General features: G+C 42.2%; 2 protein-coding genes and 1 long non-coding RNA gene across 3 annotated transcripts; 2 read left to right on the top strand and 1 right to left on the bottom strand.

The window, feature by feature from the left end:
- The first annotated feature begins 5,598 nt into the window (after positions 1–5,598).
- On the top strand, positions 5,599–7,251 carry LOC125177793 (dynein axonemal heavy chain 11-like). The gene is made up of 4 exons (XM_047880208.1): positions 5,599–5,730; positions 6,097–6,149; positions 6,552–6,698; positions 7,177–7,251. Exons 1-4 carry the CDS (start codon positions 5,685–5,687, stop codon positions 7,249–7,251), a joined length of 321 nt encoding a protein of 106 aa, XP_047736164.1. The 5' UTR covers positions 5,599–5,684.
- LOC125177794 (tripartite motif-containing protein 2-like) lies at positions 6,883–8,259 on the top strand. Its single transcript, XM_047880209.1, has 2 exons — positions 6,883–7,459; positions 7,832–8,259. Exons 1-2 carry the CDS (start codon positions 7,325–7,327, stop codon positions 7,982–7,984), a joined length of 288 nt encoding a protein of 95 aa, XP_047736165.1. The 5' UTR covers positions 6,883–7,324; the 3' UTR covers positions 7,985–8,259.
- A 1,659-nt stretch (positions 8,260–9,918) lies between these two features.
- LOC125177795 lies at positions 9,919–11,109 on the bottom strand. Its single transcript, XR_007156665.1, has 2 exons — positions 10,952–11,109; positions 9,919–10,630 (listed from the first exon to the last, which is right to left on the bottom strand). It is a non-coding gene; the product is annotated as an uncharacterized LOC125177795 (long non-coding RNA).
- Positions 11,110–11,297: the final 188 nt, after the last annotated feature.

The raw sequence follows: 11,297 nt of genomic DNA, 5'->3' as shown, positions 1-11,297 counted from the left end.
CAAAGAATGGAAGAGATTAAAAAGAGATTGAGAACATGCGGTTGAAGAGTATGAAAGCAAGTAATGGAAATAAAAGATAGCCTAAACTCCAAGCTATACAGGATGATAGAAATGCCAAAGTATGAATGCAATTATGATGGTAGCAGGGGGGTGGGGATCTAATGTTCTGCGTGAGAGCAAATGCCTTAAGTGTGAATGAACGAACATACAGGTGGAATGAAAGAAGAGAAGATATCAGTTTCATGTGCGACAGAGGTGAGAGATAAACGGTGGAACACCTGATGGAGTGTGAAGCATTTGAGAGTGAAAGACATTCTTCTACGAAGAGAGCTCTCTTCGTAGCTTTCTTGATCTGTTGGAATCTGTTATCGTTAATTGGAGTCTCTTCGAAATTTCCGGTCGTATGTACATGCTCGCATTCTCCTACTGGGTTTATCGATAGTGCGTCTGCTGTAGGTATTTCCGTTCCTGCTGGTTTGTACTCCAATATGTAGTCATATTATTGAATCTTCAATAACATACATAGTATTCATTTTGGGGCTTTAGAAAGGGGTTTTACTACTATGCTCGTCAGTGGTTTGTGATCCGTCACAATTTTCACTCTTCGTCCGTACGCATAATGATGAAACTTCTTCAATCCTAAAACAATCTCTCTCATTTCTTTCTCAATTTGCGCGTAGTTGCGTCCACCGTCGCTTGAAGTTATGTTGGCTTAGGGCTTAGGCAATCGGATTTCCGTCTTGTTCTTTTTCTGGATTATAGTTAGTTTTTTCTGGATATATTCCGTTAGTTCTTTTTCTGGATTATAAATAGCTAGTCGTACGTTTTCACTAATACGTTTCTTGGTTTCGATTAATGACTTCTCTTGAGAGTCCGACCAATTCCACTGTACTTCTTTATTGATCAAGTTGTGTAAGGGGTGTGAGACTTCGCTCAAGTTATGGATGTATCTTCCTAAGAAATTCACCATTCCTAAGAAACTTCGTAATTGAGACACGTTTGTCGGTCGTGGAAATCCTTTATAGCTCTCATCTTCTCGTAGTCTAGTTGAAGTCCGCTTTTTGAGATCTTGTGTCCCATAAATGTCACAGAGTACGTTGAATTTAGTCTTGTTTCTGATTAGTCTTATTCCTTGCTCCTCACATCGTTTAGCGAACTTTATCCAATTCTCATTGTGTTCCAAGGTTGTAGGGCCGAGAACTATGACGTCCTCGGCAATGCATATTACTCCCTTGAGACCTGATAAAGCGTCATGTAGTTTTTTTCTGAAATATTCCTCCGCGCTCGTGGACATTCCAATTGGTAATCTGAGCCATCTGTATCTGCCATGAGGTGTCTGTAAAATCGTAAGCTTGCTAGAATTCTCGTTGAGTCTTACATGCCAATATCCTGCTGCCATATCCGTCTTGCTGAATACTTTGGAAGAGCTTATAACTCCTGAAGCGCGTCGTCAATATTCGGAAGGGTATATCCATGGTTGAATTAATTCAACCATGGGTATATCTTTCTCTGACTATTACTTTTTTAAGTTCCCTTGGGTCGATGCACAATCTTACTCCTCCTTCTCTCTTTGTTATTACGATTTGGCTTACCCATTTTGTTGCTTCAACTGGGGTTATGACTCCTAACTTCTCGTGTCTCTAACTTCGCTTTCAGTTTCGGTTTCAATGCAATGGGAACTCGTCGGTCTGGCATTATGCAGGGCGGGGCATCTACTTTTATTTTCAGTTTATGGATGCCGGGGAAGGTTCCTAGGTTGTCGTTGGATATTCGAGGATTCTCTTGTCTGTCTATTTTGTCGGTTCTTTGGAAGTACATTTCTTTCAGTTTTATCAGCTTCATTTGCTGGCTTGCTCAGAGTCTTCAATTGGTGTGCAGTGTTCTTCTCTGATCACAAAATTTACATTATATTTCTTCTTGTCTTTTGGGTTACGAACAGTTACACGACACTCTTAATGGGGCGTAATTCTTGTTCTTCCAAGTTTTGAGCACAATATTTGTTCCCTTTATTGTTCTGTGTTTCACGTAGTTCCTGGGAAGGATATTAACGCTGGAGCCAGTATCTGTTTAAACTTCACCGTCCTATTTTCAATCTCCATAGTGCATTTAACCAGTTAAGAAAGTGTCCACTGGCTAAAGTTCAGAGTACCAAGATAGGAGCAGAGAGGCGCGGGTTCGATCCGAGCTCTGTGCGCTAGTTTCTGGTTAGAATCGGCAAGGAGGCCGGGCGGTTGAGGATAGCAGAATTGGAGCAGTGAGTTGCGAGTTCGAGACCGTAAAATACTGTGAATGTTCTGCGATGTTAAGAATCGGCGACAGGCCTACGGCCTAATTAACGCTGAACCCGCTATTATTATTATCATCTTCTCGCTGTTGCAGTTCTGTGCGACGAGTATATTGATTCATTCTTCCGACTCCATGTCTCTGCTTCCTTCTAAGTAGTTGATTTTGTTTTTATTTGACGTATTCCTCGGTAGCGGTTTTGACAAGCACGTCGAAGCAAAATTATTCATCTTCAAACTTTTCTTGCAGGTTTTTCCATATGCTGGGCATTTGTTTTTGTCAAATTGGTGGTGCCTTCCACAAAATTTAGACTGTCGCTTATTCCTAATATTCGCTGAAGCCTCTTTCCCAGCAGGCATCTGACGTTGAAACAACGTTGATTATTGGTTGATTTCAGGTTGAAATGTTGAACAACCAAAATTAAACGTCATATCAACGTCGAAATCTGACCAAAACTAAAAGGGACGTAAAACAACCTTATGTCAACGTTGAAATAACGCCGATATTGGTACGTTGAATGTTTACTAATTTTTAAACGTTGAATCAATGTTGATTTCAGGTTGAAGTGCTGAACAACCAAAATTAAACGTCATATCAACGTCGAAATCTGACCAACACTATAGAAGGGACGTGAAACAACCTTATTTCAACGTTGAAATAACGTCAATATTGGTATGTTGAATTTGTACTAATTTTTAAACGTTGAATCAATGTTTATTTCAGGTAGAAATGCTGATCAACCAAAATTAAACGTCTGATCAACGTCGAAATCTGACCAAACTAGAACTTATTTATTTTTAAACGTTCAATCAATGTTGATTTTAGGTTGAAATGCTGAACAACCAAAATTAAACGTCCGATCAACGTCGAAATCTGACTAAAACAAGAAAGGCTGGAAAACAACCTAATTTCAACGTTGAAAAATGGTCGATATCGGTACGTTGAATGTTTAGCTATTTCCCAGCATGGAACTAATGTTATCACACCAACATTGAATGGAATACATATACATAAGTGTACGAGTAATGACCAGAGAATGCAGTTCAATTTTCAAGGAGTCGAACAATTCTTTTGCTTATTTCTATTGCTCATGCACGCGAGCCGCCGTGGTCAAGGTTGCTAAGGCGTCGCACGGTCTCCAGCGATCCCGGGTTCGAATCCTGCAACGGACGAAAAACAAGTTGGTTCTTCACGTTGATCCAATCAGAAAATTTGACGTTGCAACAATGTCGTAGTAGTAACATTGATTCAACGTTGCATTGTAACGTCAGTACGACGTTTCATGAGAGACGTTGCTTCAATTTTCATTCTAAACCAATTTTCACCCCGATCTCAATGTCGTAATGCGTAGTTGTTTCAACGTCGAACCAACCATAGAATTCAACGTTGCAGCAACGTCGTGGTAGCAACATCGATTCAACGTTGCATTGTAACGTCAGTACGACGTTGCATGAAAGATGTTGCTTCAATTTTCATTCTAAACCTCCTTTCACCCTGATCTCAATGTCGTAATGCGTAGTTGATTCAGCCACCGAATGCCTGCTGGGTTCTTGGAGTCGATCACTTTGTTAACTTCTTGGCGTAGTGTTTTATTATGGGTGACCACTCTTTCATTTAATATACAGCTGTCCTCCGTTTTCTCTAGCGTTAAATTGCTTGTCTTCAATAGTTCCTTTTGAATGTTTGGATCATGTATTCCTAAAACAATTCTATCTTTCAGCAGTGACGTTATGCAGTTGTCGCAGTAGTTGCTAGTTGCACGTCTTAATTAATCTCTGAAGTTCGGCGTAGAAAAGTTCGAAGCATTGTCCTTCTTGGTTTCTTCTGTTGAACATAAAACGTTCGTAAACGTATAGTAACGTACGGTATATAAAACTTATCGTAACTGAAGGTTTTTTCAGATGATTTTTGTCTAGTGATGGGGATAATTTTTAAGTTACTGCGGTATTGGTTCTAATTAGCCATTTGTTTTCGAATGTGTATACTCGCATCTGTTGGATTTTGTGTTGTTTTTGTAGTGCAGTATAGTTGGGCTTGTAGCGTCTTGTTATGTGTCATATCATATGCAAATGCTATGTAATCTGCGCAGTCTAGTGGAGGTGGGATGTCATGTGTAGCAGCTTTGAAGTTTGTGGGAGAGACAGGCTCCTTGGGGGACAACTCTGTTATTGCTCTCTTGAATTACCAGTGAGGATCGTGCTAGGTAGAGGTACAACGGTGACTTCAGATTGCATAAGGAGCGTGAATATGGCTTCAAATGATTTCTGCCCATCCTTCCGTTAAGTATTTTTTAGGTTTTTTCCATTTAACCAGGCATTAATATTTAACCAGGCATTAATATAGATTGTTTCCTATCAAATGCAGTCTTCAAACTGACAAGGAGGGACAGGTGAAAAGCAGCAGAAACTAAGACACTCGAACAAGAGGTCACTTACACGGGACGTCGGCCGCCCGCACGTGAGAGACAGAGAAGGGCAATATAAGGAATACTGCCTACATAATAACTTAACCCCACAACTGATACCTGCAGTCAAACACCCCGAACTCAGCGGTGGGGCGCTCAGGAACAATCCCTCTAGAAGCGCGAAATCCCATAGGACTTCTGACGAGCACAGACACCCGTCAGAGGTCCCCCCTGAGGGGTGATAAAGATTTTCGATATATCACAAGAAACGGCATAAGCAACCCTAACATGCGGAACATTTAAAAAACATGTTCACTGGTGTCGCTGCCATCATCCTTAATGGAGATAAAACGATCATTTCTGGCATAGCTTCTCGCGAGGGAAGGAGAAGAAGTTAGGTTCAAAAATTGTGTGAACACAATCGAAAATTCAAAAATTAATTAATTGCTCTCCCTCGTCAAGAAGGAAATGTGGATGCCATTAGCCCAAAACCTTGTCTCAGCGGCTGCAGACATCCGTCAACTTAGGCATTCCGGCACAAACTCTTCTGCCTACATGGAGTGGTGCGATCGTTACCAACCAGGCGCAGCTCGTGGTGCTGGCTGCCCAGATCATCTGGACCGAAGATGTCGAAGCCTTCGGGTCAGGCGACTCTTCTGCTCTAATCAATGTGTAAGACATTAGGGCAGAAGAGTCGCCTGATCTAAGGGACCACCAAGCAAGTTGAGTCCACATTATCTCAGTTTTCTGACTTTGTGCTGCTAGAACAGTCTGCTCTGCGGCGCAAAAAGCTTGAGCATTTCATCAATGAGTTAGTCACCAGCGAACGGTCATTCGTGACCTTCCAAGGATGAAAATCAACAACTCTAAATCCTTCCTGTTTCAGTGTCGAAGGTGATAGGNTTCAACTATAGGTTCGAGTACCTCGGCGTGCTGGACCGTCTCGTGCAGACGTCTATGTGTTGGCGAGGCTACCTCACCATGACCCAGGCACGTCATGGCGGATTACTCTTCTGACCCGTCTGTACCGTCTGTACCAGCAAGTAAGAGTCTGTTAAAGCCCTCGGGAACTAACTCGGGCGCTTCGTTCTTGCCTTCAATTGTGACGAAACTTTTGACTAACAGGCCATGGAACGAATCTTTGTCGGCCTTTGTCAGGTAAGCTATAATTGTTGCACTATCGTGGCAGATTAACAGACATTGCGTCTCGATGCTATGCGTGCCTATTTTCCTTGCTGCGTTCAAACTACACTAGTCATTTATGCCATACATTTTATTAGCATAATATGGGATTGTGATTTTAATTGTCTTATATTAGATACTCTATTTGTTGTCATATTCTAAACCCAACTGAATGCAAAGCTATGCTGGTTCTGAGCCGCATCACATGAATTTTATCTTTGCACCAGGTGGTAATTTGGATTGCAGCTCTGGCCTTCCCGCTCTGACCGATTTTCCAGCTGTAAGTCTTGACAATGTAAGCAAAGGGGACCAAAAGTGGATTCACATGCTCCTTCACTTTAAAATCGTGTGCATGTCAGCCATATTTATAAGCTCAAATACTCGGCTTCCAGTTATCTTGCGAGACCATGGTCCCAAAGCTCGTAGCTGAAGACATCCCGCTGCTCTTCTCGCTTGTCTCGGACGTCTTCCCAGGCATTGAGTACAACAGAGCTTGCAGCTCTGGCCTTCCCGCTCTGACCGATTTTCCAGCTGTAAGTCTTGACACATATAAGCAAAGAGGACCAAAAGTGGATTCACATGCTCCTTCACTTTAAAATCGTGTGCATGTCAGCCAGATTTATAAGCTCAAATACTCGGCTTCCAGTTATCTAAAATCTGTATTTAAATGCTGTTTTTCCAGATCCTGATTCGAAGTGTTTGCGAGACCATGGTCCCGAAGCTCGTAGCTGAAGACATCCCGCTGCTCTTCTCGCTTGTCTCGGACGTCTTCCCAGGCATTGAGTACAACAGAGCGCAGATGACGACGCTCAAGAAACTCATTCGCAGCGTAAGAACACTTGAACCCACTGACGAACTAGGATGTTGTGAAATTTTCAAACCTTTATCACTGAAAATGCTTATTTACGTAAAATATTCATGCAAATTTAGGTTTTCGAAAGTTATTACTGTTTAGGTCTCCACATTTTTTTTAAATTCTTTGCAATCATTTGACTGAGTTGCCAATAAAATTTGAAGATTGATTTGCATTCAATATTTTTGTCAAATTGACTGATGATTGATAAGTCATTAGTTTGATCATCCACAACGTGTTGCTTACGGTCAGGTTTGCCGCGAGCAATACTTATTGTGCAGTGGAGCGGAGGAACAAAGCGATCAATGGATGAAGATGAGACTGCCCAGCTTAATTTTTTTCATCGTGACTGTCTTTAAAGTGTTCTTAATTGGTGTAACTATTTATTAGGAGCCTAGCCTTGCCCTGTTGAAGGATAGTGTGACAAGGTAAGATGCTCACCCATTCTCATCAGCCATTAATAATCATTGCGGTTACAGACTTCTACAACAATTGCGTCAAGGTGCGTTGCAACAGTCTAAACAATTAGAGCTCGAATACCTCGTTTTTGCCCGCATTTTCCTTGTAGTGAAGCTTTCACAGGTGTTAAGCTACGCTGGTGCATGCAGGTGTTTGACAGCGACGGCCAGTTTGTGCTCGCGTTCGGTAGTCACGGGGAAAGCAACGGGCAGTTCAACGCTCACACGGTTGACGCCCACAACATCATCGTCGCGGACTGGGGCAACTGCCGTATCCAGGTGTGTGACGTGTTACCGACTGCCGTATATCCAAGTGTGACGTGTCACATAACAACTTGATATTTGGCGTACACGCACAAACTTTGGAATACGACGATGACGGGCAACGTCGATGTGGATCCCTAAATATCCCGTTTCAATGCAGGCGCTGTACAGACACACACGATGCACTATCGACCTCGTACGCATTGCTATTGAAATGTCTTAACTTGACGAGCTGAGATCCCAGTCATTGCCTCACGAAGTTATCACCTCAGGTGGCATGCCGCGTCGCTCGTTTCATTCATACTTCTCTGCCAGCCCCCGTATTACTAACCACGTGTATTTCGGGCGAATTTTTACCGTCATAGAAGAGTCTTATTTGTCCCACAGGGGTTTGACAGCGGCGGGTCGTTTCTGTCGTACATCAACACGCTGGCTGATCCTCTGCACGGCTCCCAGGGGCTCGCCTACACTCCTGATGGCCACGTCGTCGTCGCTGACAGCGGCAACCACTGCCTTAAAGTATACCGCTACCTGCAGTAGGGGCTGGAAGAGGTGCTTCAGGATGGACTAATGATGGACGGGTAGGAGTTGCTGCAGTAGAAGACCCCTACAACCAGGACACCTACATTCAGAGGCGCGAGGAACGGCTAATGAAAGCCAAGAGAGGAAGGCTGTGGCTTAGGGAAGAAAAGGTAGAGCAGGAGGAGGGACGGGCAGAAGAGGATCGTAGATGATTTTAGGCAGTCTTCACACGCGGTGGAGCCGTTCCGGTCCCAAAGTGGAGGATGCAATGGCACAAACCACCGTAGTTATGATGTAGGCACTCCATGCCAACTATAATACCTACGTCAAGACAAGGCACATGGATGGCCTGGTGCTGCTGCTGCATGTGATAACAGAAATAACATGTCTGAGAATATCAACAAGTTTATGATAACCATATAACATGTCACGCAAAGATAACACCTTGCAGATTTACCATTTTAGCAATCGATACGCATATATTTGATCGCTCACAGTAACTCTCCCAACGTTAAGGTCATGATCACTCGTGTAGCATGTTTTTGTACACCACTTAGTATGCCTTTAATAGCCATAAAGGTGTAACTCCACGTCCACGAAATACATGCAAGTTTTGTATCTATTATAAACTGTGAACGTAAACGTGTTTTACATTCCCTCTCCTGGCTCTGGTAGTGACGAGAAAAGGATGACCTGAGAGCACAGGGTTAGCGTCAAGGAGCCGTACAATCAAAAATCCCTTTAAATAAACGCAGCCAGCAAGTGCACGTAGCGCTTAATTTCTTGTCCGTGATTGATGCGTTTTCCTTTAAATGCCGTTATTGGTTGCATGACGGAGTTACAATATCGTAAATCTTTTTAATGGTACGGCCCCAGATCAGTTAACTCTAAACTTGATTGACTCAACGTTACCCTCTATTTCAGAGCAGCTGAATAGACTGTCCTGACTTCAATTAAAGTTCGAAGAAATGTACAACAGAAAATGTGAGTCACGGATGAGTTGCGCTCGCACAAGAGACACGACGCAGCGAAGACATGCGTGGTACTTCAGAGATTAGCGAGCAATGAGAGAAAAACTTCTAACCAGCGCTTGATTTAATTTGGTTCAAGACTTGTGGTGTCTGAAGCACCAGCGATGTAAAAGCAATTCAAGATAACTGAGAATTCGACATAGAACACATTTCTTACCTCTGTCACTGCAAATAATTCACGAATGAAGGTGAAATGGAAAAAAATTTCACTAGCTAAACATCACCGTTAGGTTCTGCTGAATACGTGTACCAAGTTTCATCGAGCTTCGTTCATTAGTTTCGGAGATATTCCTTGGTCACTAAATTAAGAGATTGGCCGTGAGACCGGCCGCGTGTCCGGCCGTAAATTTGTCCCGAGACGTGTTCTAAGCAATGAAATTTTCCAGCTTACGTTTTTCATGAGATAATTAGGAATTGATCAATATTGCAAAATTTATTTAAGCTACCGCATGTCACGTAAACAATTAGATCCTTATTGCAGCTCAAAACCAATGTCAGATCTGTCACGGCGCACCCAAGCATGGTTTTGAGCACCCTAGCATCACATACTCATGATGATTGCAGATCGCTGCCTGCATACCGTAACACTCATCGTTCTTCCAATTATTGTTTCGACATAAATGTAAAACTTTAATACTTAAGTACTTCAAGAGATACATCTTTAATACTTCGTTGCTGGCGAATATTCGAATAACTCTTCCTTAATATTGATGCGGTCATAACTTCACTTAAGAGAAAACTCTGTTAATAAAACTTTTGCTCTGTAGGAATTCTGTAGGTATCATACTTATGCATGTGGGTCAAAAAGAAAACGTTGTACATTGAGTTAGACGCACTTATAATAGGACGAAAAATTATGCCAAAAGGATCTCATGGGCTTGTATAGTAAATTTTTCAAAATGAAAAGACAAAACGAAGTGCTTTCGGTGAATCTAAGTTGTACTTCATTTATTAACTTTAGCTTGTCGTACAATACATAATTTGAGTTATAAATGCTCAGACTTGAATGCTTAAAACAACGAAATGAATAGCCAGTGACAACTTATTTATATCTTTGATCGAAACATTGTAACCATTTATTGCTCTAAGGTATTAAGCGTTCCTTTGCTGCTTGGTCAACACCATAGGAGAAGCAAGGCAAAATAATCCCAGGTTATCAAGAAATTCATCACCGCAACGGGATGCACAATTGACACTAAACTTGCATTAACAATTAGGGCTAAATCTATCACAGATCGCATAATTAGATGTGGACGGATGAAACATTTTGCTACGTAGAAGAATGGCAGCATTAGGAATTCATTGACTTTTAATGGAACAATATTAAACTTCTGACAAACTTCAGTGTCTAATCAATTAACAGAAATGAAGAAGAAATACTTTCTCATATACTAGAAAACCACCATAGCATATATTACTGAACGCATAATTTTGTGCCATAAAACTCGGATGCTGAATAAAACTCAATAACAAACGGTGAAGTCGATAAGGAATGTCCTCTAGACGAGTGGACTAAGAAGATCTAAACGGACATGGACAGCGAGGCAAACGAGAAGAACTTGTTGGCAATGTTGTAGCCGTTGCCGTTGTTAGGGGACAAGAAGTAAAGGTCCCTCCTGACTGCAGAGACGGACTGCCAGGAAAAAAGATGAATGTTATTAATTATTTAATCAATTTTGCAAATTACTGATGTGCAGCTTAATTTCAGCGTATTGAATCACCATACGGCATTCAGCCGTATTGATGACTGATCTATATAATTAATTCTTCGGAACCCTAACATTGAAAGGAATTTTCAAAATGAAGTCAACTAGTAGGGAAAACTTTTGACGCGGGCTGGCTAAAAATAAACTTTAAAATAGTATGGATGGTTACCTGTTGACGTTATGAAATACCTATAATTTTAAAATGTTGGAATGGTTGCCTGTAGAAGTAATGCTATACGGTGGATCACCTGCTGGATGTGGTGGTAGGGCGCGTCGACGAGGAGCGCCACCACGGGCCCCGCTGTGAGCAGCGCCCCAGCGTCCCCAGCAGCCGCCTCACCCAGCACCCGCACAGCCTCAGTGGGGGAGATGGTCACCTCACGGGTGTACAACACAGCACTCAGCCCCTGCACACAGCATGACGGTCAGTGGCCGGATAATTACGTTGATTCTCTCATGCTTCATCAGGGGCGAACTGCCTATACGAGCCGTAAAGCACTCGAGAACTTAATTTATTCAGAACATTTAGATAAATAATAACATAATAACTAATACCCAGACAATTTACACTTTCTACGGGTCATTGTATTGAGA

Source organism: Hyalella azteca, unplaced genomic scaffold (assembly GCF_000764305.2).
Source record: "Hyalella azteca isolate HAZT.00-mixed unplaced genomic scaffold, Hazt_2.0.2 contig4956, whole genome shotgun sequence".
NCBI lineage: Eukaryota > Metazoa > Arthropoda > Malacostraca > Amphipoda > Hyalellidae > Hyalella > Hyalella azteca.
Note: the sequence above shows the minus strand (reverse complement) of the source record. Positions and strands in the feature narration are given on the sequence as shown.

Excerpts from the sequence above, each read along its gene's own strand:
- LOC125177793 (XM_047880208.1), top strand. The coding sequence starts at position 5,685 with ATGGCGGATTACTCTTCTGACCCGTCTGTACCGTCTGTACCAGCAA. Across the intron at positions 5,731-6,096 it reads TGTACCGTCTGTACCAGCAA|GTGGTAATTTGGATTGCAGC; the intron begins GTAAGAGTCTGT and ends TCTTTGCACCAG. Across the intron at positions 6,150-6,551 it reads CTCTGACCGATTTTCCAGCT|ATCCTGATTCGAAGTGTTTG; the intron begins GTAAGTCTTGAC and ends CTGTTTTTCCAG.
- LOC125177794 (XM_047880209.1), top strand. The coding sequence starts at position 7,325 with ATGCAGGTGTTTGACAGCGACGGCCAGTTTGTGCTCGCGTTCGGTAGT. Across the intron at positions 7,460-7,831 it reads GGGGCAACTGCCGTATCCAG|GGGTTTGACAGCGGCGGGTC; the intron begins GTGTGTGACGTG and ends TTTGTCCCACAG.